The 27680-nt window shown below is 37.8% G+C and overlaps 4 protein-coding genes and 2 long non-coding RNA genes across 6 annotated transcripts; 1 reads left to right on the forward strand and 5 right to left on the reverse strand.

The window, feature by feature from the left end:
• Nucleotides 1–694: 694 nt before the first annotated feature.
• On the reverse strand, nucleotides 695–1593 carry LOC134204991 (uncharacterized). The gene is made up of 2 exons (XR_009978035.1): nucleotides 1420–1593; nucleotides 695–1336 (listed from the first exon to the last, which is right to left on the reverse strand). It is a non-coding gene; the product is annotated as an uncharacterized LOC134204991 (long non-coding RNA).
• Nucleotides 1594–7419: 5826 nt separating this feature from the next.
• LOC134204989 (histone deacetylase complex subunit SAP30 homolog) lies at nucleotides 7420–9215 on the forward strand. The gene is made up of 3 exons (XM_062679841.1): nucleotides 7420–7859; nucleotides 8631–8846; nucleotides 8908–9215. The coding sequence occupies exons 1-3, from the start codon at nucleotides 7683–7685 to the stop codon at nucleotides 9034–9036; spliced, it is 522 nt and encodes a 173-aa protein (XP_062535825.1). The 5' UTR covers nucleotides 7420–7682; the 3' UTR covers nucleotides 9037–9215.
• Nucleotides 9216–9889: 674 nt separating this feature from the next.
• On the reverse strand, nucleotides 9890–10536 carry LOC134204990 (single-stranded DNA-binding protein, mitochondrial). The gene is made up of 2 exons (XM_062679842.1): nucleotides 10341–10536; nucleotides 9890–10286 (listed from the first exon to the last, which is right to left on the reverse strand). Exons 1-2 carry the CDS (start codon nucleotides 10426–10428, stop codon nucleotides 9955–9957), a joined length of 420 nt encoding a protein of 139 aa, XP_062535826.1. The 5' UTR covers nucleotides 10429–10536; the 3' UTR covers nucleotides 9890–9954.
• A 2011-nt stretch (nucleotides 10537–12547) lies between these two features.
• On the reverse strand, nucleotides 12548–15283 carry LOC134204998 (uncharacterized). The gene is made up of 4 exons (XR_009978037.1): nucleotides 15207–15283; nucleotides 13399–13625; nucleotides 13157–13251; nucleotides 12548–13083 (listed from the first exon to the last, which is right to left on the reverse strand). It is a non-coding gene; the product is annotated as an uncharacterized LOC134204998 (long non-coding RNA).
• A 6517-nt stretch (nucleotides 15284–21800) lies between these two features.
• Nucleotides 21801–23078, reverse strand: LOC134206465 (uncharacterized protein K02A2.6-like). The gene has a single exon (XM_062682185.1). The coding sequence runs from the start codon at nucleotides 23076–23078 to the stop codon at nucleotides 21801–21803; it is 1278 nt and encodes a 425-aa protein (XP_062538169.1).
• Nucleotides 23079–24606: 1528 nt separating this feature from the next.
• Nucleotides 24607–26842, reverse strand: LOC134206466 (uncharacterized). Its single transcript, XM_062682186.1, has 2 exons — nucleotides 26821–26842; nucleotides 24607–25709 (listed from the first exon to the last, which is right to left on the reverse strand). The coding sequence occupies exons 1-2, from the start codon at nucleotides 26840–26842 to the stop codon at nucleotides 24607–24609; spliced, it is 1125 nt and encodes a 374-aa protein (XP_062538170.1).
• Between the last annotated feature and the right edge of the window lie 838 nt (nucleotides 26843–27680).

A 27680-nucleotide genomic window follows, 5' to 3' on the forward strand; every position in this document is an offset into this window, starting at 1 on the left:
CGCCGTAAATAACTGCGGAAGTGCTCAATGGAAACTCAGTTACGATAGGAATACTTATCCCATTGGGGGTCATGCTATCAAAGAAGAATTATGACGATCTAAAAGTGTAGTAGAGTAGCTTGATAATATTATCAAAGATTAATCATCTAATTTTCAATGCGAATAATGTGGCGATTATATCAGACAAAAGTGATGAAGTTTATATCAAGTGACAAAACTTTTTATAGATACTTTTAATTTAATGCCTTGTATTTGTATTACAATTATATAATTTTTAGAAGCAGTTCGCTTATTACGTAAGGGCTTACTGAAGGAGGGGGTATAGATCATTTTCCTACGCTTCATATATGCTGGCTCATCTCTGAGATTATAGTAATCCAGATTGCTACAACTAAATTACGTTGACAATAAAATAATAGAACATAAAACGTAAATATTTATTTGTACTTAATACAAATTCTATCTAAAGAATTATAAATTTGTGCTTATTCTACGTCTCGTATGAGGTGCGAATTATCGATACCTCCCATTTAAATTACACGATGGTCTCACGTGAGACGTGTCGAACTCGTCTATTCTCGAGTCATTCGAAACACTAAATAACCACAAAAAACTGAGACTTCAAACTTAAAATTCCTAAATATGTCGATTTGTAAAACGTTGAAATAAAGATTTAAAATCAATAAAATCGATGTGTATTATATAAAGTCGCGTGAGAATGTCATGTTGTATTGAAATCCTCGATTTGTTAACTTTTATTACCTACATGTTTGAAATGTTCATTGTTCAGTTACAATTTCCGAGACAATTTCTCTTGATTTTCTTGAAAAGGCATAGTACCTCCGCAGTATTCAGACAATGAATACGCTGTGTTGCTATTGCCGCTGACGGTTACATGGAACGGGTATGCTTCTTCGTGCGTTGAAGTGTCTTGAGTACACGCCAATCCGCTTTATTATATCTGGATCATCGACACTGGTATCCAAAGAGCTGCAGCATCTCGCGACACTCGTGCTTCCTTCCAGCTCCGGCCTGGCAGTTTTCTTTCGCAGGACTATTGTGTCACACTAAACTGAGACGACAAGCTGGAACTGGCTTCTTTTGGTCGAATTGTACTTGAGTGTTTACCACCATAATTTTATCATTCATATCTAAAGTTTTGTCTTCAGTCAGCACTAATCACTAGCTAGTTTTGAACTACGAGCAATGGATCGCTGATTGCGTTGGAGTCCTCCTATACCGTCTGTTGATGTATCGAGCAGCCCTGGTTCTATTGCTGTGAGATTTCGGTAGACAGCTGATGTGGAAGTAGAGGACGATGAAGTATCCTTCACGACTACAACAAATTTTCATCTATCATTCCTTTGGCCAACAACTGCTGTTGCTCTTTTTTTTTTAAGGCTTTCCGGAAGATCTCACCTTGAGGTTATCGATGGTGTTGTTTATAGCGCGTATTAAATATTTGCTTTAGCAGCGATGTTTTGTACAAAGTAAAAAAAATACACTCGAAAGGATTACTGATGATGACTCCATGTTTTATGTTTTATGTTGAACACTCTTGACACTGACAGTACATATGTCAAAGTTGGAAAACGCAAGGAAGGGTGCCCAGATGTGTCGGAAGTGTGCCGAACTGTGCCGCGGGCACATTGTGCCGAGTGGCTTACCCCTTGGTTATTACCGTGGACCCCGATAATTTGAACGGTACCTCATTCAAATTAACGGGGTTCATTTTTAATTTGAACTTCTGGTTACTCTATAAGCATCAGGAAAACTGGGTTCTGGCTGCTCTCTTTGCTGGTTTGTTTTGATTCTGCGTTCCATTTCACGATGTTCCATTTTTCTTCTCTCGATTCCACGTGGTAAATGACGTTTGAACCATTTTTAATTTGAACGATGTTCAAACCAACGGGGTTCAAATTAAAAAGTGTTCAGATTAAAAACGGTCATATTACCGGGGGTCCACGGTAGTTCCTGCCACAAGCGTCGCCACAAACTGATACAAAAATTATCAGATGCGGAGACATCCTTGGGCACATCGGTACCAATTATTATGTATTTTAAGTTTGGCAAAAACTGTTAAAGAGGTTATAGTATATAGAACAGTATCAAAAGAAAACCAACGATATTATTTCCTCTTTGTTTGTCATTCTGACAGCATCTCGACAGTGCTACACGCGGAAATATCCTAAAATATCCGTTTCTAAGCAATGGTCCAATGCACCGAGTTCATCATTGACGTTTGAGACGGGCGCTGTTTACTAAGAATGAATACTTTTTCATTCATCGAGTTCATGCAAGTGTTCATTTTTAGTAAACAGCGCCCGTCTCAAACGTCATTGTGTTCATTCGGTGCATTGGACCATTCTAATCGCAGGAAAGATAGCCCAATTTGAGTTAATTTAAGCTATTTTCATCTAAGACACTGAAAGTAACGTTCGGAAAAAATATTTCAAAAAATCCGATGAAAAGTATGGGAATTTTTTTGAGAATTGTCTTGTGTCGTGCCCCTTGATTTTCTGTTCGTTGTTTAATGCTTGATGCTAAGTATTTAGTCTGTGCGATCTCTGTTTGAAGACGCTAATCCTGTCTTTCGTTTAAAACGAGGAAAATCTGCTGATGATAATTTGATGAATTGCATCATCGATTGAACCTTTCCAAAAACCTATAAAATAACAGCCCGCATAATTACAAACTGTACATGGATATTTTCCCGTGCGGTCGACAACAGTATCCTTTACTGTTGACAACTGTAAATGAACAATCTCATATAAAGTTTTAACAGTTTGTGGTACGGTTATTTGACAAATAACAATATGTTGAATGGGTTGTTAAGTTATGTCACCATAAAAAATCGTCTGTTTTCGCGTGCAAAATTTTCGCTTAACAGTATGATAAAATGTTGACATATAATGCAGGAAATAAAGAACATTTTAGAGACAGCATCTTATATGTTGACATTTAGTGATGATGTCGAGCAGTTATGGTTGAATCGATCGAAAAGTATTCGATAACCGCAACGTAAACTGTGAAGCTATATCTTACATCGTAATTATGATTCCGACCATATAACATGTTGTTTTTTATTATGCGGGAGAATTTATGATATCACCCAATATTCTTCGTTTGTTAACTGTTCTCGAATCTAATATAAAAACTTATTCAATCGGAGCAATACTTACCACAGTATAAAAAAGATTCCTCTGGATGTTGAAGATGGGGACCTCCTTAACCTAGCGGTAAGATGCGCGGGTATAAAGCAAGACCATGCTGAGGGTGGCTGGGTTCGATATCCGGTGTCGGTTTAGGCAATTTTCGGTTTGGAAACCGTCTCGACTTCCCTGGGCATAAAAGTATCATCGTCAGCGCCGTAGCGTGTGGTTGGCCAGGTTGGCCCCCGCCAAGGGCGCCAGCTCTCAGGGGGGCGCCGAAATCAAGAATTGACCTTTCTCGTCAATAATTTTTATTCGCTCAATCGATTCTTTATTTTATTTCAGATGAACTTTCCCAAAGAGCCCATGTTATCGACGCTTCTAAGTATTTTTAAAAATTAAAACAAGATGGCCTATCATTTGCCCGACTTTGAAAGAATATTGGGAGAATTTTCCAGGCCCATTCACACGAGCAGCACTTTTTCGGTTTTTGTTTTCGATTTTTCAAAAAGTTAGAGGCTTTAAAAAATATGAGTTCTTCGGGAAAGTTGACATTTAAAAGTCAAAGAATCAACTGAGACAAAAAAAATCGTTTTTAAAACAAAACCAAAAAAAGGGCTGCGCGTCTGAACCAGCCTGAAAAATTCATCATTCGTTGAAAGTCGGGCAAATGTTAGGCCAAACTTAAAAAACAGCATCTTCCCAATTTTTTGGATAAAATTTTAAAAATACATAGAGGCGTCAAAACTATAGGGTCTTCGACAAAGTTCACTTTAAATAAAATAAAGAATCGATCGAGCGTATAAAAATTTTCGACAGGAAAGGTCAATTACGGCTTATCATCAAACGAGTTTGCACTACTCCATTTACTTCCACCACTTCAAATGGAATAGTTCAAACTCGTCTTATGACAAGTGACAAAATTCCTCTAGAAGCACAAAATAATTATTTATCAAGAATTACGGCATGAAACAAAGAACAGTTTTATTAGTTACAAGGCCAATTAATAACAAACCGGTTACAAAATCTGAAGATTTATGGTACGAAGACTTCCAAAACCGTTATAAAGGGACCAAGAAAAAAATTAAAAATTTCATATCCAAAAAGTTATTTGAAAGTTATGGATTGGATTATTTCCATTTTTGAATACTAAAACTGTCACCAGTGGGGAAAAATGCGAAACTGTTTAATATGCGACAGGCAGTGAAAATGTACTTTGCCAAAATAACTAGTTCGGTTATTATTTCTCAAAGCTTTTATAGATTGTGATTGGCAATACCTATAAGCAGCACGTGCAATCAAATCATTCACCACCTCACTTTACCACGAAGCTTTTCTTGCTTCCAATGGTGAATCCGACCACTTCATAGTTGGATTTTATTGACCTAACGAAGTACAACCGTACCTCCAAACTACCGACAAACCCATTCAAAAGTTGGATTTTTCTTGATCCGAATAGATTCAATAGTGATTTGCACCTTCCACCGATCCATTCAGAGTTCAGAGAGTGGGAGCTCAATAGATTATTTAATTTATTTAAGCACAACTTCCTCAGCTAATTCATATGAGTGAATTATAACTATTTTGAAAATTTAGAAAATTGGAAAAGTTCTGTTTTTCAAGCTTAGCTCAACATTCGTTCGATTTTATCCTTTTGGCCAATTCACGCATGCAGCACTTTTTCAGATGTTGATTTCGATTTTCTAAACAGTTAGAGGCTTCAAAAATATGTCTTCTTTGGGAAAGTTGACCTTGGACGAATAAAAGAATTGACTGAGGCAATAAAATGAAATACACGGATACAAATTTCATCCATTTGCTTCAAAATATACATGTTTACTTCCAAAATGGTAATATGTTTGAATCAAACATATTTATTTTTAAAACCAAATTGAATTTGTTTTATACATACACTAGTGGACAGCCCTCGCTCGCTCTTGCAAAAGTAAACAAAACCTCGAGTTCGGATCGGATCCGATCGGAAATCAGCAGAGGAGCAGGAGCAAAAATAGAAGCATATGTTTTCTTGCTTCCAAATTGAGGATAGGGATGTTTTTCAGGTACAGAAAGGTAAGTAAATGAAATATGAACGTTTGGAATTGTGAAATCTGGTAGTCAAATGCTACCAGAATATGAAAATTGGTAGAATTGATAAGAAAATATTATAAGGGGTCGAACCAAAACAATAATATCCATGTTTGCTTCAAACATTTAGCTGGTTAAAACGGTTAAAACCAGAGTGTAAAAAAATCGAAAACTTTTGGTGAAGTCCACCTTTCTTCACTTGTCAGCTCACTTCCAGACACATTCATAGTCGGCTCTGGACTGTCAATATTCAGTTGAATATTAGTCATTGAATATTTATGCACATTTCACAAATCGATAAATTATCTGAAATCTAAACACGTTTCAAATGAGTAAAGTAATTTGTCACATAGAACTGAATCTGATGTTCATCCGCGAGGCTCTTTCAACGGTGAACATTAATATAAACAATGCTAATTATGTTTTTTTCTACATATAGCAAGCACACTCAGTGACAGTCGAATGAATGAATTGGTGGAGTAGTCGTCGGACTATGTCATTCTATGTTTTGAATATTCATGCGATGTTTGTCAAAATTCGGACTGAAGTTGCTTCATGAAGATGAATATTTTAGGCTCTGGAAAACAACTCGAAACGCACATTTGATTCAATAAAAAGTTTTTGTTCGCTTCAAATGCAACAATATGTTTGTTCCAAACAGATTTATTTTTGATGCCAGGACAAACTGAATTTATGTTTGGATTTACCTAGAATATGTTTGTTTTTAACGTAGTTTTTTCTGCGTGATACAATTTTTGACGGGAAAGGTCAATTGAATACAAGAAATAGTCGTTGTGGGCAGTATGAGCTGAAAGGAATCGTAAACAAAAACTTTCAGCAATTTAAATGATCTTCCAGTCCGTTCTGGACATTTTTAAGATTCCATACTTACATGTTTTGCAAATACTAAAACAATGACACAAAACTTCAAAACTTGTTTAAGACATACAACCGAGAACTGCTTGCTATCGGAAGCATCTTAAATTCACCAAAAATTTTAATCTTTCTTTTCGATTAGATTCAAAATGTTGATTGAATGTAGAATATTGCATTTTTTTCCTTAGTAAGAGAGGGGCGCCCTAAAAATATTTCGCCAAGGGCGCTGGGTATCCACGCTACGGCTCTGATCATCGTGTTAGCCTCACGATGCACAAATGGTAACTTGGCTTCGAAACCTCGCGGTTAATAACTGTGGAAGTTCTGAATGAACACAGCAGCGAGATGTAATGTCATGGATGTTGAGATTCATGCCTGAAACAATATTAAACTAGTACATATTTTGATTTGATATGAATTCAAAAATACTTACTCAATGAATAATTTGTTTAATTATTGTGGACATCGAATCGCGACTGAATGAAACAAGGCAACTGACAGATAGAAAAAAAATCGTCGAAAAAATCAACAATAATGCAATATATCATACCAACATTATATATATTAACAGTTAATGGTAATGTTGAATCAATATTACATAAAGTTCAACATCGACACCGAATCAAAGTGGAACTGTTAAACAGCATTAACACAAAGAGTGAAACTATGTATTACGTGCATCATACTGTAGGTACAATACCACATACAATTTTTGAGTATGCGGGAAAACAAACAAGAATCTTTCGTGAACCCAGCCAACAGTACAGGACTGAAACACCCGCGGGGGACGCTAACTCTTCCGTTCTTGTTCCAGTTTCTGTACCGTTGGCCAAGTTCATCATGATGAATTTCTTCAAATGCCGCAGATGTGAAAACATCGGTACGGATGATGCATTTAATTTGTTTTGCACAGCTATGCGAATAAACAGTGCTTTTCGAGGTCGCCCTAATCAATGATCGAAAACGACATTAAAAGCCGGAACCTCGACCACAACAGCAAGAGAAATTTAAAAGAGAGATACCGCAGACAGACGTTTATGTCCATACATTTGAATTCGAAATTCTAGTGTAAATTTTCAAATCTAAATACGTTGGAATTGCATAGCATGCTAGCGCCGCCTATACAACTTATTGCTACATGAAAACTGACGTTTTGCTTTGTTAATATTTTTATCCGTTTTATCCTGAATATTGATATAGAGTTTTATTCAACCGATTTAACCGTGCATGTTGGTTGATAAGTAGCTTTTGTTGAGCGTGTTTTTTTTTTCATTTTTCTTTTCCATTGTCATTTCTCCTTTCTTTTTTCTGTTTTGCTTGTATATGGAAGCCATTTCAGCATTTCAGGCCAAAGATATTTTCATGGTGATTCCGGGTGATAAAATTTGTATTTTCTATATGCTTGCACTGTAATTGCTCGAAATAAATGTGTTTTTCTGGTGTTGATTGCAACTAGTGTGAATATATCAAATTTAAAGCATTATTTGTGTGAGAAAAAGTCTGCCAATAATTTCCGATTACAAAGTTTGCGCAACCCGATTCTTCGCCTGGTCCAAGTTTGCGTCCGTAATGAACAACAACGGATTCAGTACGGGCGAGGAGGATTCCCGAGGTCCGGCGGATCAAGTGTGCTGCCTGCTGGAAGATGGCGATCGCTGTAGAAATCAAGCCGGGAATGCGTCTTACAGCAAACGTATTCAAAAGACCGTGACACAGAGGAGGTTGAAGCTCAGCATCGACACAACTGTAAGTTCTTTTATTCCACAGACAGACAACAGAGGTTTTCATATACAACGTATAGAACACGCACCTATAGCTCAACTTTTTTTTTATTAAATTCACCAAATTTTGATTGCATAAGCACGAATTTGAAAAAAAAAATCGACTACGGTGTTGCTTAAATTGTAAAAAAAAAACAAATTGGTTCACCTAGTAGTGATATTGCTTTCATTGCATTTAACCAAGTAGTATTATGGAATCATCATGTCTTCATAATGTTTCTAAACAAACAATGATCGTTATCAAATTCAATTGTGCTCAACGAGAAAATTATTCTTCTTATTGGCCTTACATCTCCCACTGGGACATTGCCGCCTCGCTGCTTAGTGTTCATTCTCAGGTGTTCATGCAGCATTTCCACAGTTATTAACCACGGGTTTAACAGCCAAGTTACTATTTTTGCATTCGTATATCTGAGGGTGGCTGGGTTCGATTCCCGGTGCCGGTCTAGGCAATTTTCGGTTTAGAAATTGTCTCGACTTCCCTGGGCATAAAAGTATCATCGTGTTAGCCTCATGATATACGAATGCAAAAACGGTAACTTCTCTTAGAAACCTCGCAATTCATAACTGTGGAAATGCTGAATGAACACTAAGCAACGAGGCGGCAATGTCCCAGTGAGGGATGTAATGCCAATAAGAAGAAGAGTCAATTCATTGAACATGACGAGAAGATCACCTATCGGGCAGATTATGTTTTCTTTTATCATTTGTTTCTTGTTCTGCACTTTCTTCGTAGGCAAGGCACATTTACATCTGTGAGTATCACAAGGGAAAAATCCAGTGTGCCCGCACCAAGCGCCGTCGCCGAGACTCCGAGGACGACAGCAACGAAACGGATTCGGATCTGCTGGAAGTAGACCTGTACCAATTGCAAGTCAACACTCTTCGGCGGTACAAACGATTCTACAAGGTGTCCACTCGTCCAGGTATCAACAAAGCTCAACTATCAGAGGTAAGTTTGAACGCGACTTCTACACAATGATAAATTCTAAATGCAAATTTCTCTCGTTCAGACCATAATGAAACACTTCAAAACCATTCCAATTAAGGAAAAGGAGACTCTCACCTATTTCATCTACATGGTAAAGTCCAACTCCAACAAGCTAGATCAGAAGAACAACACCAGCAATGAGGCCACCTGAAAATGAATTCGTCCTCTTCAGAGGAATTAGATGTAGTTTGCATTTATAACTAATATTGACCCAAGTTGTGCAAAATTATTTAAGTTTACTCATTTAAATTTGACTTTTTTAGCTTGTACAGTACGATTCTCCCAATACAGATCAAATATACGGATATTCCAGAAATGACTAACATCAAATATTGCCAGATTCTCGTGATTTAGCACCATTTACGACGGCCACGCAATGTCAATCTTGGTGAAAAATTTATCTAGATTTCGTAAACTGTTTTATTTGAGACATGGTGACATAAGTACTCTTTATCAAATTTCAGTAAAATATTGACAAAACTTCGGTGAAAGATAAGTTGGATTTTGGTATTTGTTTACCGAGATCTCAGTAGGATTCTCTGAGAGAATATTCTTTGATATCGTATGCTAAGGGTCTGTCTCAATTGGATAATTAAACTGAAATTAAACTTAAAAGTGACATTTCAGTAATTATCAAATAACCCTGCTCGCAGAGCAAGATTACTTTTGACAGATATCGAATCATTTTCCATCGATGTCCTATTGGAATTGCTGGGTAGCACCAGCCATTCTTATAACGGGGTGATTTTTTAATTCTCGAACTGTCACTTTTAAGTTTAATTCTCCAAATGAGACAGACCCTCAATGACCGTTCGTAATCAAAACCAAAATTGATCAACAAATATTTCTAATGCTGGGAGAAAATCGGTTGTAAATTAGTATAAGCAAAGATGGCTAATGTTAGCTTTTCTGTACACACATGGTCAGATATTTGCTCAGCGCTCATCCTCTCGAGTGCCATTTGTTACAACTTTGTTGTGCAGAACCCAATAAAAGAATAAAAATTGAACAAATATTTATACTTAATTTTATTCTTATATCAACGTATGGCAACTATAGAAAAGTACTTTCAATTGCTCTGGTTCTGCAGAAAGATGACATCATCCGCAATGATGCTGGTTGTTGGTCTCTGTTTGCCCTCCTGGTCGGTGATTTCGCCGTAGGTAATCTTTCCGCTGACCATCGTTCTTTGGCCTTTCCTCAAGTAGTTCATAACAGCATCCCGCAGTGCCGGTTTGAACACCACAACCCGGTGCCAGTCAGTTTTTTGCATCCAATCGCCAGACTCATACCTATAGTTGGAATGCGTAGCCAACGAGAAGGTGACCACCGGATGCGTTTCGTTGCCACGCTTTTGCGGATCAGCTCCGACACGACCTAGCAGCGTGACGCTGTTGACCGCTGGAATGCCGGTAGTGATGAAAAACACGTGAAACAAAGGGGAGAACCACTTACTTTTTTCTATGCGACCCGAATCACTGCAATATGGACGCATATACGTTGTTCCATTGAAGATCTTTCGGCATACTTGACGAGAAAACATTTTTAATTATAATTTTGTTGAATTTAAATGGAATTATTGAATGATGAAAATTCAAAATAAAACCATCGACACTTTTGAAGTTTTAGAAAAGCCTTTTCACATGACACTTTATCTACACGCTCATGTTTTTCTACTCACTACTCACGGTTAAATTACACAAAATCTCGGACAACATATGATTAGGGCCGAAAAACCAACAAAGCTGAACCGAGAAAAATTAGGTTCAAATTTTCTATGACTAATTTAATTCATTTATTGTAGATCCAGTTGAAAACCGAAATGAGCTCTCGCGACAATCGTATTTTCTCCCATTTCCGAATGTCGCAACTGCATCGCAAGTGGTGCGCATGATGGCGCACGACTATGGCATAGATGCGCACTACTCAAGATGCAGTTGCGACATCTGGAAATGGGGGAAAATGCGATTGCCGCGAGAGCTCATTTCGGTTTTCAACTGGATCTACAATATTGAAGTAGAAACTCATTTCATTGCCACAACCATGTCAATACTATACGTGAATGGTTATATTATTGTCAGATTTTCTGGATATGATACACCGCGCAGCGTTTGTAGTGTTCCCAAACGGGTACTTGCACAAAACTTCACGCGGCGAATGACTGTCGAAAGGTACGGCCGCGCCAAACGATACACCGCAATGCTATTCACCCATAAGAATCAAGTAAACGGGGTGCAGAAAGCGCGGCGGTACCTTTCAGGAAGGGTTCGCCGCGTGCAATTTTGAGAAAATCAGGCAATATAACAGCAGATCAAGATTAATTGAAAACCATTCGAAATCTACAAAATTTCAGCTAAAACAAAAATCGCGCCGTTTACTCGCATCACCGGCAACACGTCTGGTTTTTAAGCCGTTTGCTCAAAGCTACTAACACCATCGGATTTGTTTAGATTTGTTAGCCAGAGCAGTTTTGCTATGCGATATATCGAAAACCTAGTAAGAATATACATTTTAAAATAACTTGAAGCTAGTTTTTCTAAATAAACAATATAAAGTGAACGGCCCAGAAACCAAAGCAAACATTCCGCATGGTAGTTAAGGCAAGGGGCACGACACAAGACAATTCTCAAAAAAATTCCCATACTTTTCATCGGATTTTTTGAAATATTGTAGGGTGCTGTAAATACGATACACCGCGCGGCTGTTGTAATGTTTCCAAAAGCGCATTTGCACAAGATTCCACGCGGCGTTCCACATTTGAAAGGAACAACCGCACTCTAGGAAACGCCGCAATGTTATCTCTCCATAAGAATCGAGTATATGGGCAGCAAAAAACGCGGTGCGTCATTTCCTTTGGGGAGCGCCGCGTGTACTTTTGGGCAAATGCGTTAATATTTTTTCCGAACGTTACTTTCAGTGTCTTAGATGAAAATAGCTTAAATTAACTCAAATTGGGCTATCTTTTCTGCGATTAGAATTGCTTAGAAACGGATATTTTAGGATATTTCCGCGTGTAGCACTGTCAAGATGCTGTCAGAATGACAAACAAAGAGGAAATAATATCGTTGGTTTTCTTTTGATACTGTTCTATATACAATAACCTCTTTAACATTTTTTGCCAAACTTAAAATACATAATAATTGGTACACACTTAATTCTATTTGCCGGGCCCGGTAAATGAATTACCGATTTCTCAACAGCTGAGCTCTCGGTAGTCACCTCGGTAATCGAATTCAATTACCGAGTTCTCGGTTCAGCATTCATGATAGTGAACTGTCAAAAAATACCGAGTAGATTTGTAATAGTTACTGAGTAATCGGTAAAACAATGCTGGTAGATTCAAGGGGCACGACACTTCCGCTTTTATGGAAAAAATCACCAAAAAACCTATCGAACTAAACATTTTTTCAAATATCCTATCAAATTCATTTAAGCGTGCATTATCATCGTCTATTCTTTGATATCTGTTTCTAATCTTTTATATCCCTTCCAAGTTTTTGTCAATTTTGGCAAAAGGCCTTTTCGCGAGAAGTTAGAAAAACAGCTGATTATGACAACGCATGAAATGTGATGAAATGATACAAAAGAGATAGACCAAAACAAACAAGAATCTTTCAGAACCCTGCCAATAGTACAGGACTGAAACACCCGCGGGGACGCAAACTCTTCCGTTCTTGTTCCAGTTTCTGTACCGTTGGCCAAGTTCATCATGATGAATTTCTTCAAATGCCGCAGATGTGAAAACATCGGTACGGATGATGCATTTAATTTGTTTTGCACAGCTATGCGAATAAAAGACATCCTTGGGCACATCGGTACCAATGTATTATGTATTTTAAGTTTGGCAAAAAAATGTTAAAGAGGTTATTGTATAGAACAGTATCAAAAGAAAACCAACGATATTATTTCCTCTTTGTTTGTCATTTTGACAGCATCTTGACAGTGCTACACGCGGAAATATCCTAAAATATCCGTTTCTAAGCATTTCTAATCGCAGGAAAGATAGCCCAATTTGAGTTAATTTAAGCTATTTTCATCTAAGACACTGAAAGTAACGTTCGGAAAAAATATTTCAAAAAATCCGATGAAAAGTATGGGAATTTTTTTGAGAATTGTCTTGTGTCGTGCCCCTTGGTTTTTTCTTGAGTGGTGAATCGAAGTTAGTCGTTGTCTCTAACACATCAGGTTATGTGTGAAACTGTAAAAAATGTAAATTATAAAAGCATGTCAGTTCCTTACAAAAAGTACTTCGAGAAAAAAAGAAAAGTTACCTGTATCAGCTATTATTGTATCTAATTGGTAAGATAGGCCAATAATAGCTGCCGAACGATATTCTGTCTTACGTGGTCTTACCATAAACTTCCTCCTGAAAAGGAACAAGGATACATGTTAACAAAAATGTTCCGAACTGCTTCAGCGGTGGAAATTAAGAACCCCTTCCTAAAAATACTTTAAAAAGTTCTTTCGCATCAAAATCATCCGGTATTATAATGTTAACATTATAGATACTCACCACGATACAGCAGCCTATGATCCGCCGCTTGCCCACTTCTAGAATCCGTTATGAAGGGACGCTTCCTGCACCACAACATCAGTTTCATTTTTTCATTCCACTAATCATAAACAAAACTTACACGCTCAAATAAATCCAGCCAATCTTCGAGTAAAATAATATGCAAAAGTTTTTGTTCCTTTTTATATTTTTAATTCAACCTGGTCAAAACATGAATATTTAAAGACCTGAAATAAAAATTATTTATTTAAAAATCGGTAAAACTTTTTTTTTTCATTTAATAATTAAACCTTTTGTTACTATATTGTATTCAATTGTTGTTTCATTAATACAATAAATAAAATTAAATGTTTTAAAATTTTTTTTTTTTTCTTCAAGACGGATTTTCTGATCACCCAGTTAGAATACTTGTATAATATATTTAGTTTTGGGATGAGCAATACAAAACATAAGCGAACAATAAAAACAAGATAGAATGTATTAGTAACAGTTAAATTTATTGTGCATTTAAAGTAAGCACAATAAAAGATTTTTATGACCGTGAAAAAACTACAATAAACGTACAATAGATTATTTTGTTTACCATACAATCTACTGTACTCCAATGGATTATGCCATACGAGGTACTGTAAATTTTTATCCGGGAATCTCATAAAGAGTGCAGAAATATTTGATTTTGAAGGCATTCAAATTAATTGGTGTTCAAACTGGTTACGTTTAAAAAGGTCAGTTTGTATGGCCAAGAAATTCATCGATAGGTTACGCACAATAAGGCGTAAATTACCCTTTGATTTATATTTATCTAAAGGTGATTTTGACTGGGCAGAAACAATTCTTATCAAAAAGGCTCAAAGTGAAGTGTTCTCAGACGAAATTTCATGCTTAACGCTTTCTGGGAAAATTGATGAGCATAGTCATATCAGGAATTTAAACCCAGATCTAGATGACGAAGGTATATTGCGATCAAATGGAAGACTAACAAACGTTAAGTGCTTGTCTGCCCTAGCAAAAAGACATATTATATTGCCTCAAAAGCATCATGTGACGAAGCTAATTCTACAACACTATCATGAACGTTTTCATCATCAGAAATTCGAAGCGGTAATTGCACCCCCCTGGCGTCCTATACTATCACAAGGGGTTTAACAATAGCCACCATGTCCACGGACGGTAGCTCATTACCGTCCGTTGTTATTGTACGGAAATAAACATCATGTGTTTTGTTTACTATTTGTTTTGGTTAAATCTAAAAATTGTTTTCAAAATAATTTGCAAGATTTACATCTTTGACCATGGGAATTATGTTATTTGATGATTAAATATAATAAACTTACGAATTGGAGGGAATCTACAGGTGAAATCAAGCGCTACACGAAATCATTTTTCGTAACTTGTTCTCCCGCTCCGAATCAAACAAAAGATATTATTATTGTTTATACTGTGTTTAGCATCACAGTTGAAATGGTCCGGGGATGCAAATCGAACTACATTCATTAGTGAAATTGAAATGAAATAAATGGTGTGCTGAAAGATGTTTAAGGATTATATTTTCATGCCCATAATAGCTGGTATTATTTTTGAACAAATTGAAAAAGTGTAGCCAACAATATTTTGGATAAAAGCCAGTTGCTTATAAAGGAACGATTCGGGAGAAGTACTTTTCAAAATGTATGCTGGACATATTCATGAAGATGTTCGCTACGCTGAGTAGCATCTCTTGCCACGGGGCTGGGTAATTGCCTTGACATAAACGCCGTATTGAAATGGATAGCCATCGCAGCCTGCAAACTTTATTAAATTTTACTTACCGCTGTTTGGTTTTTTGATGATATCAAATAATAAAATAATTAAAATATTCGGGAAAAAGTTCCCGAAGATCTTTATTTATATTTTATTTACATTGAACTGTCATTGGAGGCAGTTATGTATATGTACTTTCACTAGTACATATACATTCTGTCTCTGATGACAGTTGAATGTAAATAAATCAGCATGAAAATCCCTTTTGAAACAACCCTAATCCCTGCCTAACCGCCCAAAGCGAAACATATCTAACGTTGATGTAACGTGAGTGTAACAGGTTAGATGGAATTATGCACCAAGCATAAACATACCTAACAAAACTGTGTCATTCTACACTGTTAGATGACTTTACCCATTAATGGGTACTGTGTTATTGTTGATATTATTCCCACCGTGAAAATTTCACCCATTTTCTTGAAAAAGTGCCACTACCCATTTTAATGAGTAGTGGCGCTTTTTGAAGAAAATGGGTGAATTTTTCACGGTGGGAATAATATCAACAATAACACAGTACCCATTAATGGGTAAAGTCATCTAACCGTGTAGCGTAACTTTAGCCTTACTTTACCCTAACCGTTAGAGAGAATGTTAGTGTAACTATCTCACAGGTTAAGGCTGCCTTACACCTCGGGAAAATTTTCCGCCGGATTTTTGCCCCCGTGTATTTTAAATGGGGCCGGGATTTTGATTTTCCGTGCTCAAATCCCGAAAACATCGCATATGTAAAAATGCATGGGGAAAAATTCCTCGAACCAAATTCCCGAGGTGTGAGGCTACACGGATAAAATGAAAAAAGCTTATTAGCTTAATATTTATTCCTTTTTATGCTTTTTCAAATTTTAATTGTTGCAAGGATTATTAATAAATTTAGCCTGGGTTGCTATTTAAGCATTGGTATGATTTTCTGAAATATAAACTTTAAAATGATTAACGAGCTCGCATTGCTACTCTTGAGACTTGAGAAAAATATTCATTATATATTTGTCGCTCATCAAGGTAGGTCGAATCGGTGCCAAATTTCTTCAGATTTTTTTTTCAGGTGGTTCCAGCCCATATTGATCGGATTACGTCAGTTCCGTCCGCTCCGAGTTCGGCTTTGCGCAGTCAGCGATAAGAATACGAAAAATCGTGTCAGAAACTAATTTCTCGCACTTGTTCTGGAGTTGCACCGAAACGACAAAGCAATCCCCAAGGGGAACGACACGTGTTTTTTTTTCAAGCCGAAAAAGACGGCATATTCTTGTGCGGGTTTTGCTGTCTTTCTTGACTGCATGATATCTTTTCGGCATTGGCAAACGGCTTGGAAAAATATGTGTTGTTCTCCCTGGCAATCCAACAATTACAATGTTTCACCCATATGATCCCGCGATAAGGCTGAGAAAAATCGAACCACCATCACCCTCGTTCAAACCCACCATACTTAAAGGAGCTCACTTTTGGTTTTTGTTTTTTTTTTACGTTTTCATCAAGGTTTTAATCTCGGTTTTATTCCCATGCAGAACCCGGCAAAAATCATTTTCACCGGCGTGACGGCAAAAGCCACTGCTGAAACAACATTCCGTTCTATTTATTTTGAAAAGTCAGATGTCTTTGTTTTGGGATAAAAATCTACTGACTAAATTAATTAACTTTAATCATTATTAGATAAAAAAGGAATAATCCTTCCAATGATTAAATTTATGGTATTCATTCATAGGCTTATCGTAGAATTGTACAAAGCAATGAGTGGATGGATCGAATATGGTTTTAGATTAGAATTTAATCTTTTTAGCTTTTTAATTTTTATCCGTGTACCTTTAGATGCACATTAGGCTCAAGTTAGAGTAACCTTCCTTGCTGGGAAAGAATAGACGATGATAATGCACGCTTAGATGAATTTGATAGGATATTTGAAAAAATGTTTAGTTTGATAGGTTTTTTGGTGATTTTTTCCATAAAAGCGGAAGTGTCGTCCCCCTTGGGCACGACACAAGACAATTCTCAAAAAAATTCCCATACTTTTCATCGGATTTTTTGAAATATTTTTTCCGAACGTTACTTTCAGTGTCTTAGATGAAAATAGCTTAAATTAACTCAAATTGGGCTATCTTTCCTGCGATTAGAATTGCTTATACTAATGACACACTGATGGTATTCGTACCATGGTACAAGTTGTACCACAGGTGTGTCGCCTTGTACCATGCTGGTACAACGTGGAAAACCATGGTACAATATGTACTAGGGTATATAACCGTGGTATCCAGCTTTCCACGTTCGCCATAATGGCGGCTGCTATAAACAAATCTGACAGTAACTGCTTCCGACGCTGAATTGCTTCCGACGCTTCCGACGGTGGCCGTATCCTTAGCAACTATTTTCACATTGTTTATTTATTCTTTCTTACGTGAGCAGGCACATCATAGAAAAAACTGAAGGAAATCGTGAAGAGCTTGCAACTATTAGAAACAATTTAATGATTCGACGAATATAACTTCATCATTTTTATATTTTAGGTGGAAGGACAATTACAACGAAGGATGATTATCATATCAAAGTACCAGTTATTCTTGTCTGGCCTGCAACATAACAAGTTTTCGAGCAAGCTTTAGTTAAGTTTTTACACTTGAATCCATGTTACTTCCGTGGAGATTCGATTGATGCCACATAGACATTCGCATCCGACTGAACGTTCTGGCTGCTCTGAAGCAAATTTGTTGACAATACATTTTTCATGAAACTACTCTGTATTGAGTTGAAAAGCTTTTTTTTTTTAAATTAAGTCCGGGAGAGCCAAAATGTGTAGTTAAATGCATTTGCTTTCGTTAAAGAATTTCGAATTCCTTATATTTAAATTATACCTACTACGTTACGCAGAAGGATTAATAAAAATATATTCTGTTGCGACGAGGGCAGGGGAAATATAATTCCATCACGTGTTTCTTCTCGCAGAACTACTCCAAATATCCACAGCCCTTCTGATCCTTCGATCGTGGGTAAGAATAAAAATACGGTGCTCAACATTATGCTTACACTAGTTTTTATTTTGCGTTGGGTTACTTGCGCTACCGCCTTGATATGGCATGGCAAATACATTTGTGAGTATACTTATTACAGATTACGTATCCGCTTTTGTTGTCGGAATTTTCCTTGAGCAAACGTCCTTTACGCAACTCAACGAAACGGAGTTCATTGTATAAGATTTTAGCACTCGATTCCGATTTCAACCGAGGAGTTCGAATGTTCTTAAAATGGGCAAAAACACAGAACTGCACATTTTGATTTTTTGATTGACCATTAGTTCTCACTCATCAACATGCAGTTTCATTGGAGAATTGATTGTTGAAAAAATTACAAGAAGCAAAAGCGGTCGGGTACGCATGTCCACGTGCCTTCATTCAGATCATACAGAGTACAGAAGTACTTAAATCTGAATGCAAAAACTAAAATAAACTTTGTTGCGTTGCAAGCTGTTCAGAGCAATGTTTATTTGTTGGTATTGTATTAATCCTTCGTTGTGATTGTCATTCTTTCACCTAAAATATAAAAATGATGAATATATATTCGTCAAATTAATGAATTGATTCTAATTATTGCAAGCTCTTTACGAATTTTCTCCGGTTTTTTCATGATGTGCCTGCTTACAGAATAATAAATAAACAATGTGAAAATAGTTGCTAAGATACCATCGGAAGCGTCGGAAGCAGTTACTGTCAGATTTATTTATAGCAGCCGCCATTATGGCGAACGTGGAAAGCTGGATACCACGGTCCTTGTACCACCAGTGTGTCTTTAGTATTAGAAACGGATATTTTAGGATATTTCCGCGTGTAGCACTGTCAAGATGCTGTCAGAATGACAAACAAAGAGGAAATAATATCGTTGGTTTTCTTTTGATACTGTTCTATATACAATAACCTCTTTAACATTTTTTGCCAAACTTAAAATACATAATAATTGGTACCGATGTGCCCAAGGATGTCTCCGCATCTGATAATTTTTGTATCAGTTTGTGGCGACGCTTGTGGCAGGAACTAATAACCTTATTATTATTAGTTCCTGCTTGTGGTATGCATTCCAATGTATCTCTCTTTTAAATTTCTCTTGCTGTTGTGGTCGAGGTTCCGGCTTTTAATGTCGTTTTCGATCATTGATTAGGGCGACCTCGAAAAGCACTGTTTATTCGCATAGCTGTGCAAAACAAATTAAATGCATCATCCGTACCGATGGTTTCACATCTGCGGCATTTGAAGAAATTCATCATGATGAACTTGGCTAACGGTACAGAAACTGGAACAAGAACGGAAGAGTTTGCGTCCCCCGCGGGTGTTTCAGTCCTGTACTGTTGGCTGGGTTCACGAAAGATTCTTGTTTGTTTTGGACTATCTCTTTTGTATCATTTCATCACATTTCATGCGTTGTCATAATCAGCTGTTTTTCAAACTTCTCGTGAAAAGGCCTTTTGCCAAAATTGACAAAAACTTGGAAGGGATATAAAAGATTAGAAACAGATATCAAAGAATAGACGATGATAATGCACGCTTAGATGAATTTGATAGGATATTTGAAAAAATGTTTAGTTTGATAGGTTTTTTGGTGATTTTTTCCATAAAAGCGGAAGTGTCGTCCCCCTTGGTCCTTACCCCTTTTAAGAAAAACTGTTTCCCACTAGTTCCCTTTATCTTCATCTCAATCTCTAGACTTTGATTTTCATCCTGGGTACTACCGTTTGTCCAGGATATGGAAAGTGGTTTAATCTGCCCTTTAACATTGAGCTGTTTGCTTATCTTCTCTGATATCAAAGTTGAAGATGAACCGGGATCGTAAAGAGCGTATGTTTCGATCCTGACCGAACCATTTTCAATTATTACAGGCATTATCTGATACAATGTGCTGCCCTTATTCAAATGTAGGTTTACGTTCTTTTCCTCTAAATTCACCTTTTGACTTCTGTGCAAAAGGTAGTGATGGGTTTTGACTTACATCCATCGACATTACATATTTTTCCCCATCTGCAATTGTAAGCATTATGACTCGACGAATTGCAACATGTAAAACATAATCTGTTTTGTTGAACTAATTTCATCCTATCTTGTAAATCCATTTGTTTAAATTCTCCACATTCTGTTGTTTTATGGCGTAATTTGCAGACAAAACAAGTAATACCTGGTTTAGCAGTAACCTGCTTTCGATCATTATTAATTGAATGTACATTCACAGGCTTATTCAACCGTTTGGGTTGCTCCGACAACATGATAACCGCTAAATCCCTTGCGGTTTTAGCCAATTGTAGAATACTTCTAATGTCGGAGCCCTTAACTGAATTTGGTTTTGTGCATTAGCTGCTACCTGATTATGAGCGTTTGCCGCTGCCTGGAGTTCTGTAACATGTTTCAACCAACTCTGGTACAAACTGGATGGCAGCCTACCACTTAAATCTTTTAACAATCTCTGATCGTTAAGGTAATCTTCCTGCTTTAGAAGTTTCATGTTTGTTACCATGTTTTCTAAAGCGGAAATGAAATCAATCACTATAGTTTTGGGATTATCCATCCTAGGAGGTTTATACTAAAGACACACTGGTGGTACAAGGACCGTGGTATACCACGGTTATATACCCTAGTACATATTGTACCATGGTTTTCCACGTTGTACCAGCATGGTACAAGGCGACACACCTGTGGTACAACTTGTACCATGGTACGAATACCATCAGTGTGTCATTAGTATTAGCAGACATCAACTCGTCTAATAAACCATTGTAAACCACTTGCGGTCTACCAAATTGTTGCTCAAGGCGGACTAAAACTTGGACTAAAACGGATGGAACGTTATCCGCATCTACCATAAGCGGGGCTACTGAAGTCATAGCTTTCCCTTTAAGATATTTATGCAGTCTATTTAAATTGTCTAAATTCGAAAATCCTCCAGCAACTGTAGTTGTATCGAAGGCTGTCTTAAAACGAGGCCATACTTTATAACAACCATCAAAATATGGGAGTTCTGCTAGAGATTGTCTAGCTAGCAAATTTACTATTTGATTCGAAGAGGCTGTTGTATGATTAACCGGCACATTTGAGGGAGTAGAAGCATAAGAAGTAGAAGGGGATACAATTGAAGATGATTCACTTTTTTCCATTTTCAGATTCATTATTTTAAAAAATTCTTGAAACATCTTATTTTGAGCTTCTTGTGTTTCCTTGTGAATTTTCAAGAATGTATCTAGTCCTCTAGATTCTTTCTCTTCAAATATTTTTAGTTTAGAGTAAATCTCTAAACATCGTGGACATTGAAAGGTTTCTTCTTTGTATCGACTGTCTTTCCGCACCGGCCGAACTTATCACTGCGTATCACTAAACTCTGTGGGACAACCTTCTCCGGTAGGCGCTACATCTCGACTGCCCCCGTGTTAAACCATGGTTCGGTATATATCGTCCAGCACTTACCGTTCACTGAAACCAACACATGTGTAACCCGAATATACCGCTTATGTTGTCACTAACATATAGATAACCGATACATCTCTCCTTGTTTTAATAAAATGAAAAGCATGTCCACTTTTTATTACTTGGCATATATTTATAATTGATCTGGGTATTGACTACTACTTTGTGAACTTTTCTTCAAAGTACAAAACCGTCATACCGCTTCGGTAGCTGTACCTTTCGCTTTTTCTTCTCCTCCCGCTTCTCTTCCTCCTCCACATCTAATCTCTTACCACCCTGCTGACCTGATCCTACCTCCTCACTTCCTAGCTTTTTCAGGTGACTACTGTTACGTACATATATACATCCACTGTCCTTAGATTTTACTTTCACTTCACCTCCATTTACACTAATTACATCAAACTCTTCTGCTCTAAATCGAGGCTCTAGCGCCCCCAGTTTACAATTCTTCATGATGACAGTATCTCCCTGCAGTAGTGAATGGTGTTTAACGGCACGACGTTCATCACTATATTGTTTGATTCGCTCCTTCGTAATCATATCACGGTCTTTCGCCTCCTCCCATTTCAAAACATCGGATTTTTCCACAGTGGGAATTGCATTTCTCAACTCTCGGCCAAACATCATTTGGCCTGGTGAGACACCCGTTGTTTCCTGAGGTGTAGAGTGGTACATTAGTAAATAATCCAGCAAATCAGCTTCCCAGTCTGTGTCCTGGATCACACTAATTTTCACACGTTTCCCCAAATTCCTCATCTGGCGCTCCACTGCTCCATTCTGTTCCGGCCAGTAAGGAGTAGATAGATTCAAATGGATGCCGTAACTTTTGCAGAATTGCTTCATTTCTGTCGACCTGAATTGCGGGCCATTGTCTGCAGTTATAGAGCGTGGTACACCGAAACTGGCAAACATTTTAAGTAATGCACTAATCACCCGCTGTGACGTTGCTGGTTTCATTGCCTCGATTTGAATGAATCGGCTAGTATAACACACTACAACTAACAAAGATTTGCCGGAAGGTAACCCTTCTTTGAAATCCATTGCCAGATCTTGCCAAGGCTGCGTTGGGATTCGTCGAATGGTTGGGTTTGGTTTATCCGGTAGCGACGTCATTTTACAGGGTTTGCAATTATTTACCACTTTTTCGATCAGCTTGTCCATTTCCGGGAACCACACTTTTGATCTAAGGTGAGCTTTTATTCCTGTAGTACCCTGATGTCCTAGATGAGCTAACTGAACTGTCTTCTCCTGTAGGCTCCGTGGAATGACTATTCTATCTCCTCTCAATATCATATTACCGTATTCACTTAAATCATCTTTGATTGTGGCTGTTCTGTACTGTATTGGGACATTATCCCACGTTCCTGATAAAATAGCTTCACGAACCAAACTTAAATGTTCATCCTTAAGGCTCTCTTTTTCTAAATCCCCTATGGTCAACGCTGATGGCATCATTTCATTAACCAACCAACCAACCACATCATTTTCTCCATCATGTCCGCAATCAACAACTGCCATTCGAGAAAAAGCATCAGCTAAATTCTTGTCTCCGGGTTCATACTTTACTTCGAAATCAAATACCTGCAGACGCAGTATCCACCTTTCAATCCTTGCTGATGGTTTCGAACGAACTCGGTTGAACAGATATTGTAATGGTTTACAATCTGTGATCAGAGTAAATCGCTTTCCAAATAAATACATGTAAAACTTCTCCATCGCCCATACTATTGCCAAACATTCCTTTTCTGTTTGGCAATATTTCCTTTCGTGTGATGCGAGACTTTTTGATGCACAATATACAGGTCGAGAAGCACCATTTTTCACTTGCAACAAGATGGCCCCAACTCCGACCGGACTAGCATCCGTGACTAAGAGAGTTTTGTCCGTAGGATCGTAAAACCCCAAAGATCCAACTTTACCCAGTATTGCCTTGATTGCGTTTAGTTCGTCATTGTAAACTTGTTGCTAAGCAAATTGGGTATCTTTGATCATAAGCTTCCGGATGTTTGCTGTCAAAGTGGACAGATTAGGTATACATTTACCAAGAAAGTTGATCATACCCATAAGAGATTTTAGTTCTGTCAAGTTGTTAGGAGGTCGCAAATCTAATATTGTGGTCGATAGTATATGAACTAGAAACGTCAATTCGCCTACACCAAACAATGATTTTTCATTATTGATTTTCAAGTTCAAGTCATTGAGTCGTTTTAAAACTTCTTGTAACATTCGGTCATGTCTCTCCGTGAATAAGAAAATCGTCCATGAATATAACCAACCCTTTAATGCCTCGAAACAAGTTTTCCATAGCTCTTTGGAATAATTCAGGAGCTGACTTAATTCCAAACATAAGTCGACGGAATCTGTAAATTCCACTCCTTGACGTAAAAGTCGTTATCTGCCGACTACGAGGTTCTAATTCGAAATGATAATAGGCTGATTCTAAATCAATCTTGGAAAGTTTAGAAACCTTGTGAATTGAAGCAACGGCCGCATCAATATTTAGCATAGGGTAGTTTTCTCTCAGCACAGCACGATTGGCTTCTAGCATATCGATACAAAGTCTAATTTGCCCGTTACTTTTTCGAATTGGAATTCAATTATACCCCTTTCAAGTAAATCTTGGATGGCCTATTTGATTGATTTTTATTGTTTTATTAATAAAATCTATAAATCAACATCAACGATTTATTGAACACTTTCCTTCTCTACCTCAGCCTCCATAGCAATAGGTAGACGTCTAGCAGCCTGTGCTACGGGAGGGACGGATGAATCAATTTGGATCTTCAATTGTACATCGTTAATTTTCGGGAATTCTTCAATGGCTCCCAGACCAGCTTCCTCGATTCTGTTCACATTGTATCCAATCTTGAGAACTCCGAGCGCAAATGCCGTCGACTTACTCAACAGATCAGTTTGTCCTCCGGGCGCTACAAGAAAATGGGCCCATACTCCGTTTTCATCTTGTGGTGTCTTGATCTCTGCTTCAAATGCAATAACAAATTTTCTCCGTTGACGCAAATGCTTCGAACTGAGGGTTGAAGTCAGTCGCATCTCTCTCGTTCAAAAACTGTGCCCCAGATTTCTTGAGCCGCTTGTATGTAGACTCTTGCATGATATTAGCTGGCGATCCGGAATCCACAACCATGTTAGTAGACACACCCCTGACATAGAAAGTTAAGATCTCGGATACGTCGTCCTTGGTTTCTGAGGTTACAAGAAAAATTCCTTTTTCCAGTACCTCCTCCGATTTCCCATCCAGAACTGCGTGAACTTTACGTTTGGGATTCGTATATTCTCGTGGCTCCGTCGACTTCCTTTTATTACAGCAGATTTTGAAGTGGCCTTTAGTTCCGCAGTTGTGACATTTTGCATCTTTTGCGGCACATTTGTGAATGTCCTTTGCGATGTGACCATATCGGCCACAATTATAACATTTTCTTGCATTGCTCGAGCAAGGCTTGGTAGATGTGGAAGGCATTTGTCGATCAGCAACTCTCTGAACCAACGAGGTTCCTTCCAGTCCGGATGGCAAAGGATTGCTGTACTGTTTCGCTTGTTTCTGCACGTTTTCGATAGTTCGACCTATCATAAGTGCTTCGGAAAAGTCTTTCTCCTCCGTTAATAACTTCTTTCTAAGTTCAAGCGAGTTGCACCCTTCGATGATTTGGTCGACTATCATATCGTCCACGTCCGAAAACTTGCAACGATTTGCCTGTTCTTTCAGCTTGAAAACGAAATCCTCAAAACTTTCCCCTACTTCCTGTTTCAGAGCTCGAAATAAATGCCTCTCGAAACGCTTGTTCAACTGTGGTGCAAAGTATTTCTCTAACGATAGGGCCGCTGACTCATATTTAAGTATTATCACGTCCGAACCCTCTTCTGTTGTTGGGACACCAACATGAAGTTTTTCGATTTTATCATAGTATGTTTGTAGTTCAATACCACCTAACACAAGCAACAAATTGTATTTCTCGTCATCGTCTTCTATGCCGTTCGCCACCATAAAACGTTCAAATGCTTTACGCCATTTCAACCAATCATTTCTTGGATCCGATCCGGTTTTGAACGCCGGCAGAGCAGCCGCATCTGTTTTTTTGTTTTTCACGAAGAGAGAAAAATGTATGAAAAGTGGTTAGCTTACTAACAAACTTCTGATAGATGGTACGAAACTAGACAATCCACCCACGCATAGTAAACCTAAATTAAAAAAAAAAAAAATCATTTCGTTTCACACGAAGGCACGGTTCAAGATGTTTTCAGTAATATTCCTAATTACATATAACCTACACTCATACACCGAATTTGATCTCGTATATGTCACGCATCGATATCTACAACACACGAATGTGTTCCTTACACGAAGAGAGCGTACACAATCAACATCGTGCAGTATGTAGCCTAGCACGAAGCAACAGCCTTTGTTTCACGCTGACAATGGTTCTGTTGTACGAAACAACGGCTTATCAACATCACGAAGAAACTCTTTTTCTTTCTCTTTCCTTTAGTGACACGACCACCACCACACCAATGCATGTTCATCTCATGAGTACGAAGCTCTTCCATAGCACGTAGCAACAGCTTTTGTTTCACGCTAATAATAGTTCTGTTGTACGTAACAACGACTTATTAACATCACGAAGAAACTCTTAGTGACACGATCACCACCACACTAATGCATGTTCATCTCATGAGTACGAAGCTCTTCCATAGCACGTAGCAACAGCTTTTGTTTCACGCTAATAATAGTTCTGTTGTACGTAACAACGACTTATTAACATCACGAAGAAACTCTTAGTGACACGATCACCACCACACCAATGCATGTTCATCTCATGAGTACGAAACTCTTCCATAGCATTCGAACGATGCAACAATAAAACATACATAAGTACTCCACTAACACGCAGCGAGGCACGTAGCTCAACTCATTTCACCACAACACTTGAATGTAGAACTTTTTTTTTTCTCTTCGTTCTCTATGCGGTTTGTTCGGGTAATGTTGCTCCAGAGAAAAAAAAAATGGCGGCACTTATAGTTTCATCCCTAATTTTCGAGCACACTTCCTCTGATGTCAACCATTTTGTTTTTTTTTTTTTTAGACTACTAAATTTCAAACTCCGCACTTCTTGCATGTCATAAAAATATTCTTTCGAAAACGCTATCGCATTTTTTATATCGTTTCGCTCTTGATACTCACCGATTTTGATCCTCGTCGCCATTTGTATCGACTGTCTTTCCGCACCGGCCGAACTTATCACTGCGTATCACTAAACTCTGTGGGACAACCTTCTCCGGTAGGCGCTACATCTCGACTGCCCCCGTGTTAAACCATGGTTCGGTATATATCGTCCAGCACTTACCGTTCACTGAAACCAACACATGTGTAACCCGAATATACCGCTTATGTTGTCACTAACATATAGATAACCGATACATTCTTCCTTAGGTAAAGATTCTAAATTGACACAAGATTGATGAAACCATAAAAGGCAATCATCGCATTGAATCATTGACTCTCTTTCATCGGAACGAGTGCAGACTTACAATTTCCCTTCTTATTTTCTTTATAAACAATTTGCAACATTTTGCTACTTTAACTGAAACGGGATCACTGCACCAAAACTGACAAATTATTTTTCACACGAAACTTTCTGATAGAACTTTCGTCCTAAATCTCTAATGATCTAACTTATCACTTATTACTAACCCTCTGATCTAACTTCGCTACCACTCGTCTCTAGATGGATTGACTTGGTCGACCGTCCGTCGCGCCCAAGAGCCTTTTTCACCACAGTCACGAATTTCTTCTTTGTAATTTGACTTGGCCGACCGTCCGTCGCGTCCAAGAGCCTTTTTCACCACAATCACGAATTTCTCCTTTGTAATTTGACTTGGCCGACTGTTCGTCGCGTCCAAGAGCCTTTTCACTTCTTGCTTGTTGCAAATAATTCTCGGGTTACTTCCGAGAATTGATTGATTACTCTCAATGCACTTTCACCGTTATCGTTCTTTTACCTAGACCAATCACCCGTCGTGTCTTAGGATTTCACTATCAAA

Source organism: Armigeres subalbatus, chromosome 1, assembly GCF_024139115.2.
Source record: "Armigeres subalbatus isolate Guangzhou_Male chromosome 1, GZ_Asu_2, whole genome shotgun sequence".
Classification (NCBI taxonomy): domain Eukaryota; kingdom Metazoa; phylum Arthropoda; class Insecta; order Diptera; family Culicidae; genus Armigeres; species Armigeres subalbatus.

What these genes read in the sequence shown, in the direction of transcription:
- LOC134204990 (XM_062679842.1), bottom strand. Translation starts at nt 10,428, where the DNA reads ATGTTTTCTCGTCAAGTATGCCGAAAGATCTTCAATGGAACAACGTAT. An exon ending in TTCGGGTCGCATAGAAAAAA is followed by an intron (nt 10,287 to 10,340) that starts GTAAGTGGTTCT and finishes CCGGCATTCCAG; the next exon opens with CGGTCAACAGCGTCACGCTG.
- LOC134206465 (XM_062682185.1), bottom strand. Translation starts at nt 23,078, where the DNA reads ATGATGCCATCAGCGTTGACCATAGGGGATTTAGAAAAAGAGAGCCTT.
- LOC134206466 (XM_062682186.1), bottom strand. Translation starts at nt 26,842, where the DNA reads ATGGCGACGAGGATCAAAATCG. An exon ending in GGCGACGAGGATCAAAATCG is followed by an intron (nt 25,710 to 26,820) that starts GTGAGTATCAAG and finishes ACAAAAAAACAG; the next exon opens with ATGCGGCTGCTCTGCCGGCG.
- LOC134204989 (XM_062679841.1), top strand. Translation starts at nt 7,683, where the DNA reads ATGAACAACAACGGATTCAGTACGGGCGAGGAGGATTCCCGAGGTCCG. An exon ending in AGCTCAGCATCGACACAACT is followed by an intron (nt 7,860 to 8,630) that starts GTAAGTTCTTTT and finishes CTTTCTTCGTAG; the next exon opens with GCAAGGCACATTTACATCTG. An exon ending in ACAAAGCTCAACTATCAGAG is followed by an intron (nt 8,847 to 8,907) that starts GTAAGTTTGAAC and finishes TCTCTCGTTCAG; the next exon opens with ACCATAATGAAACACTTCAA.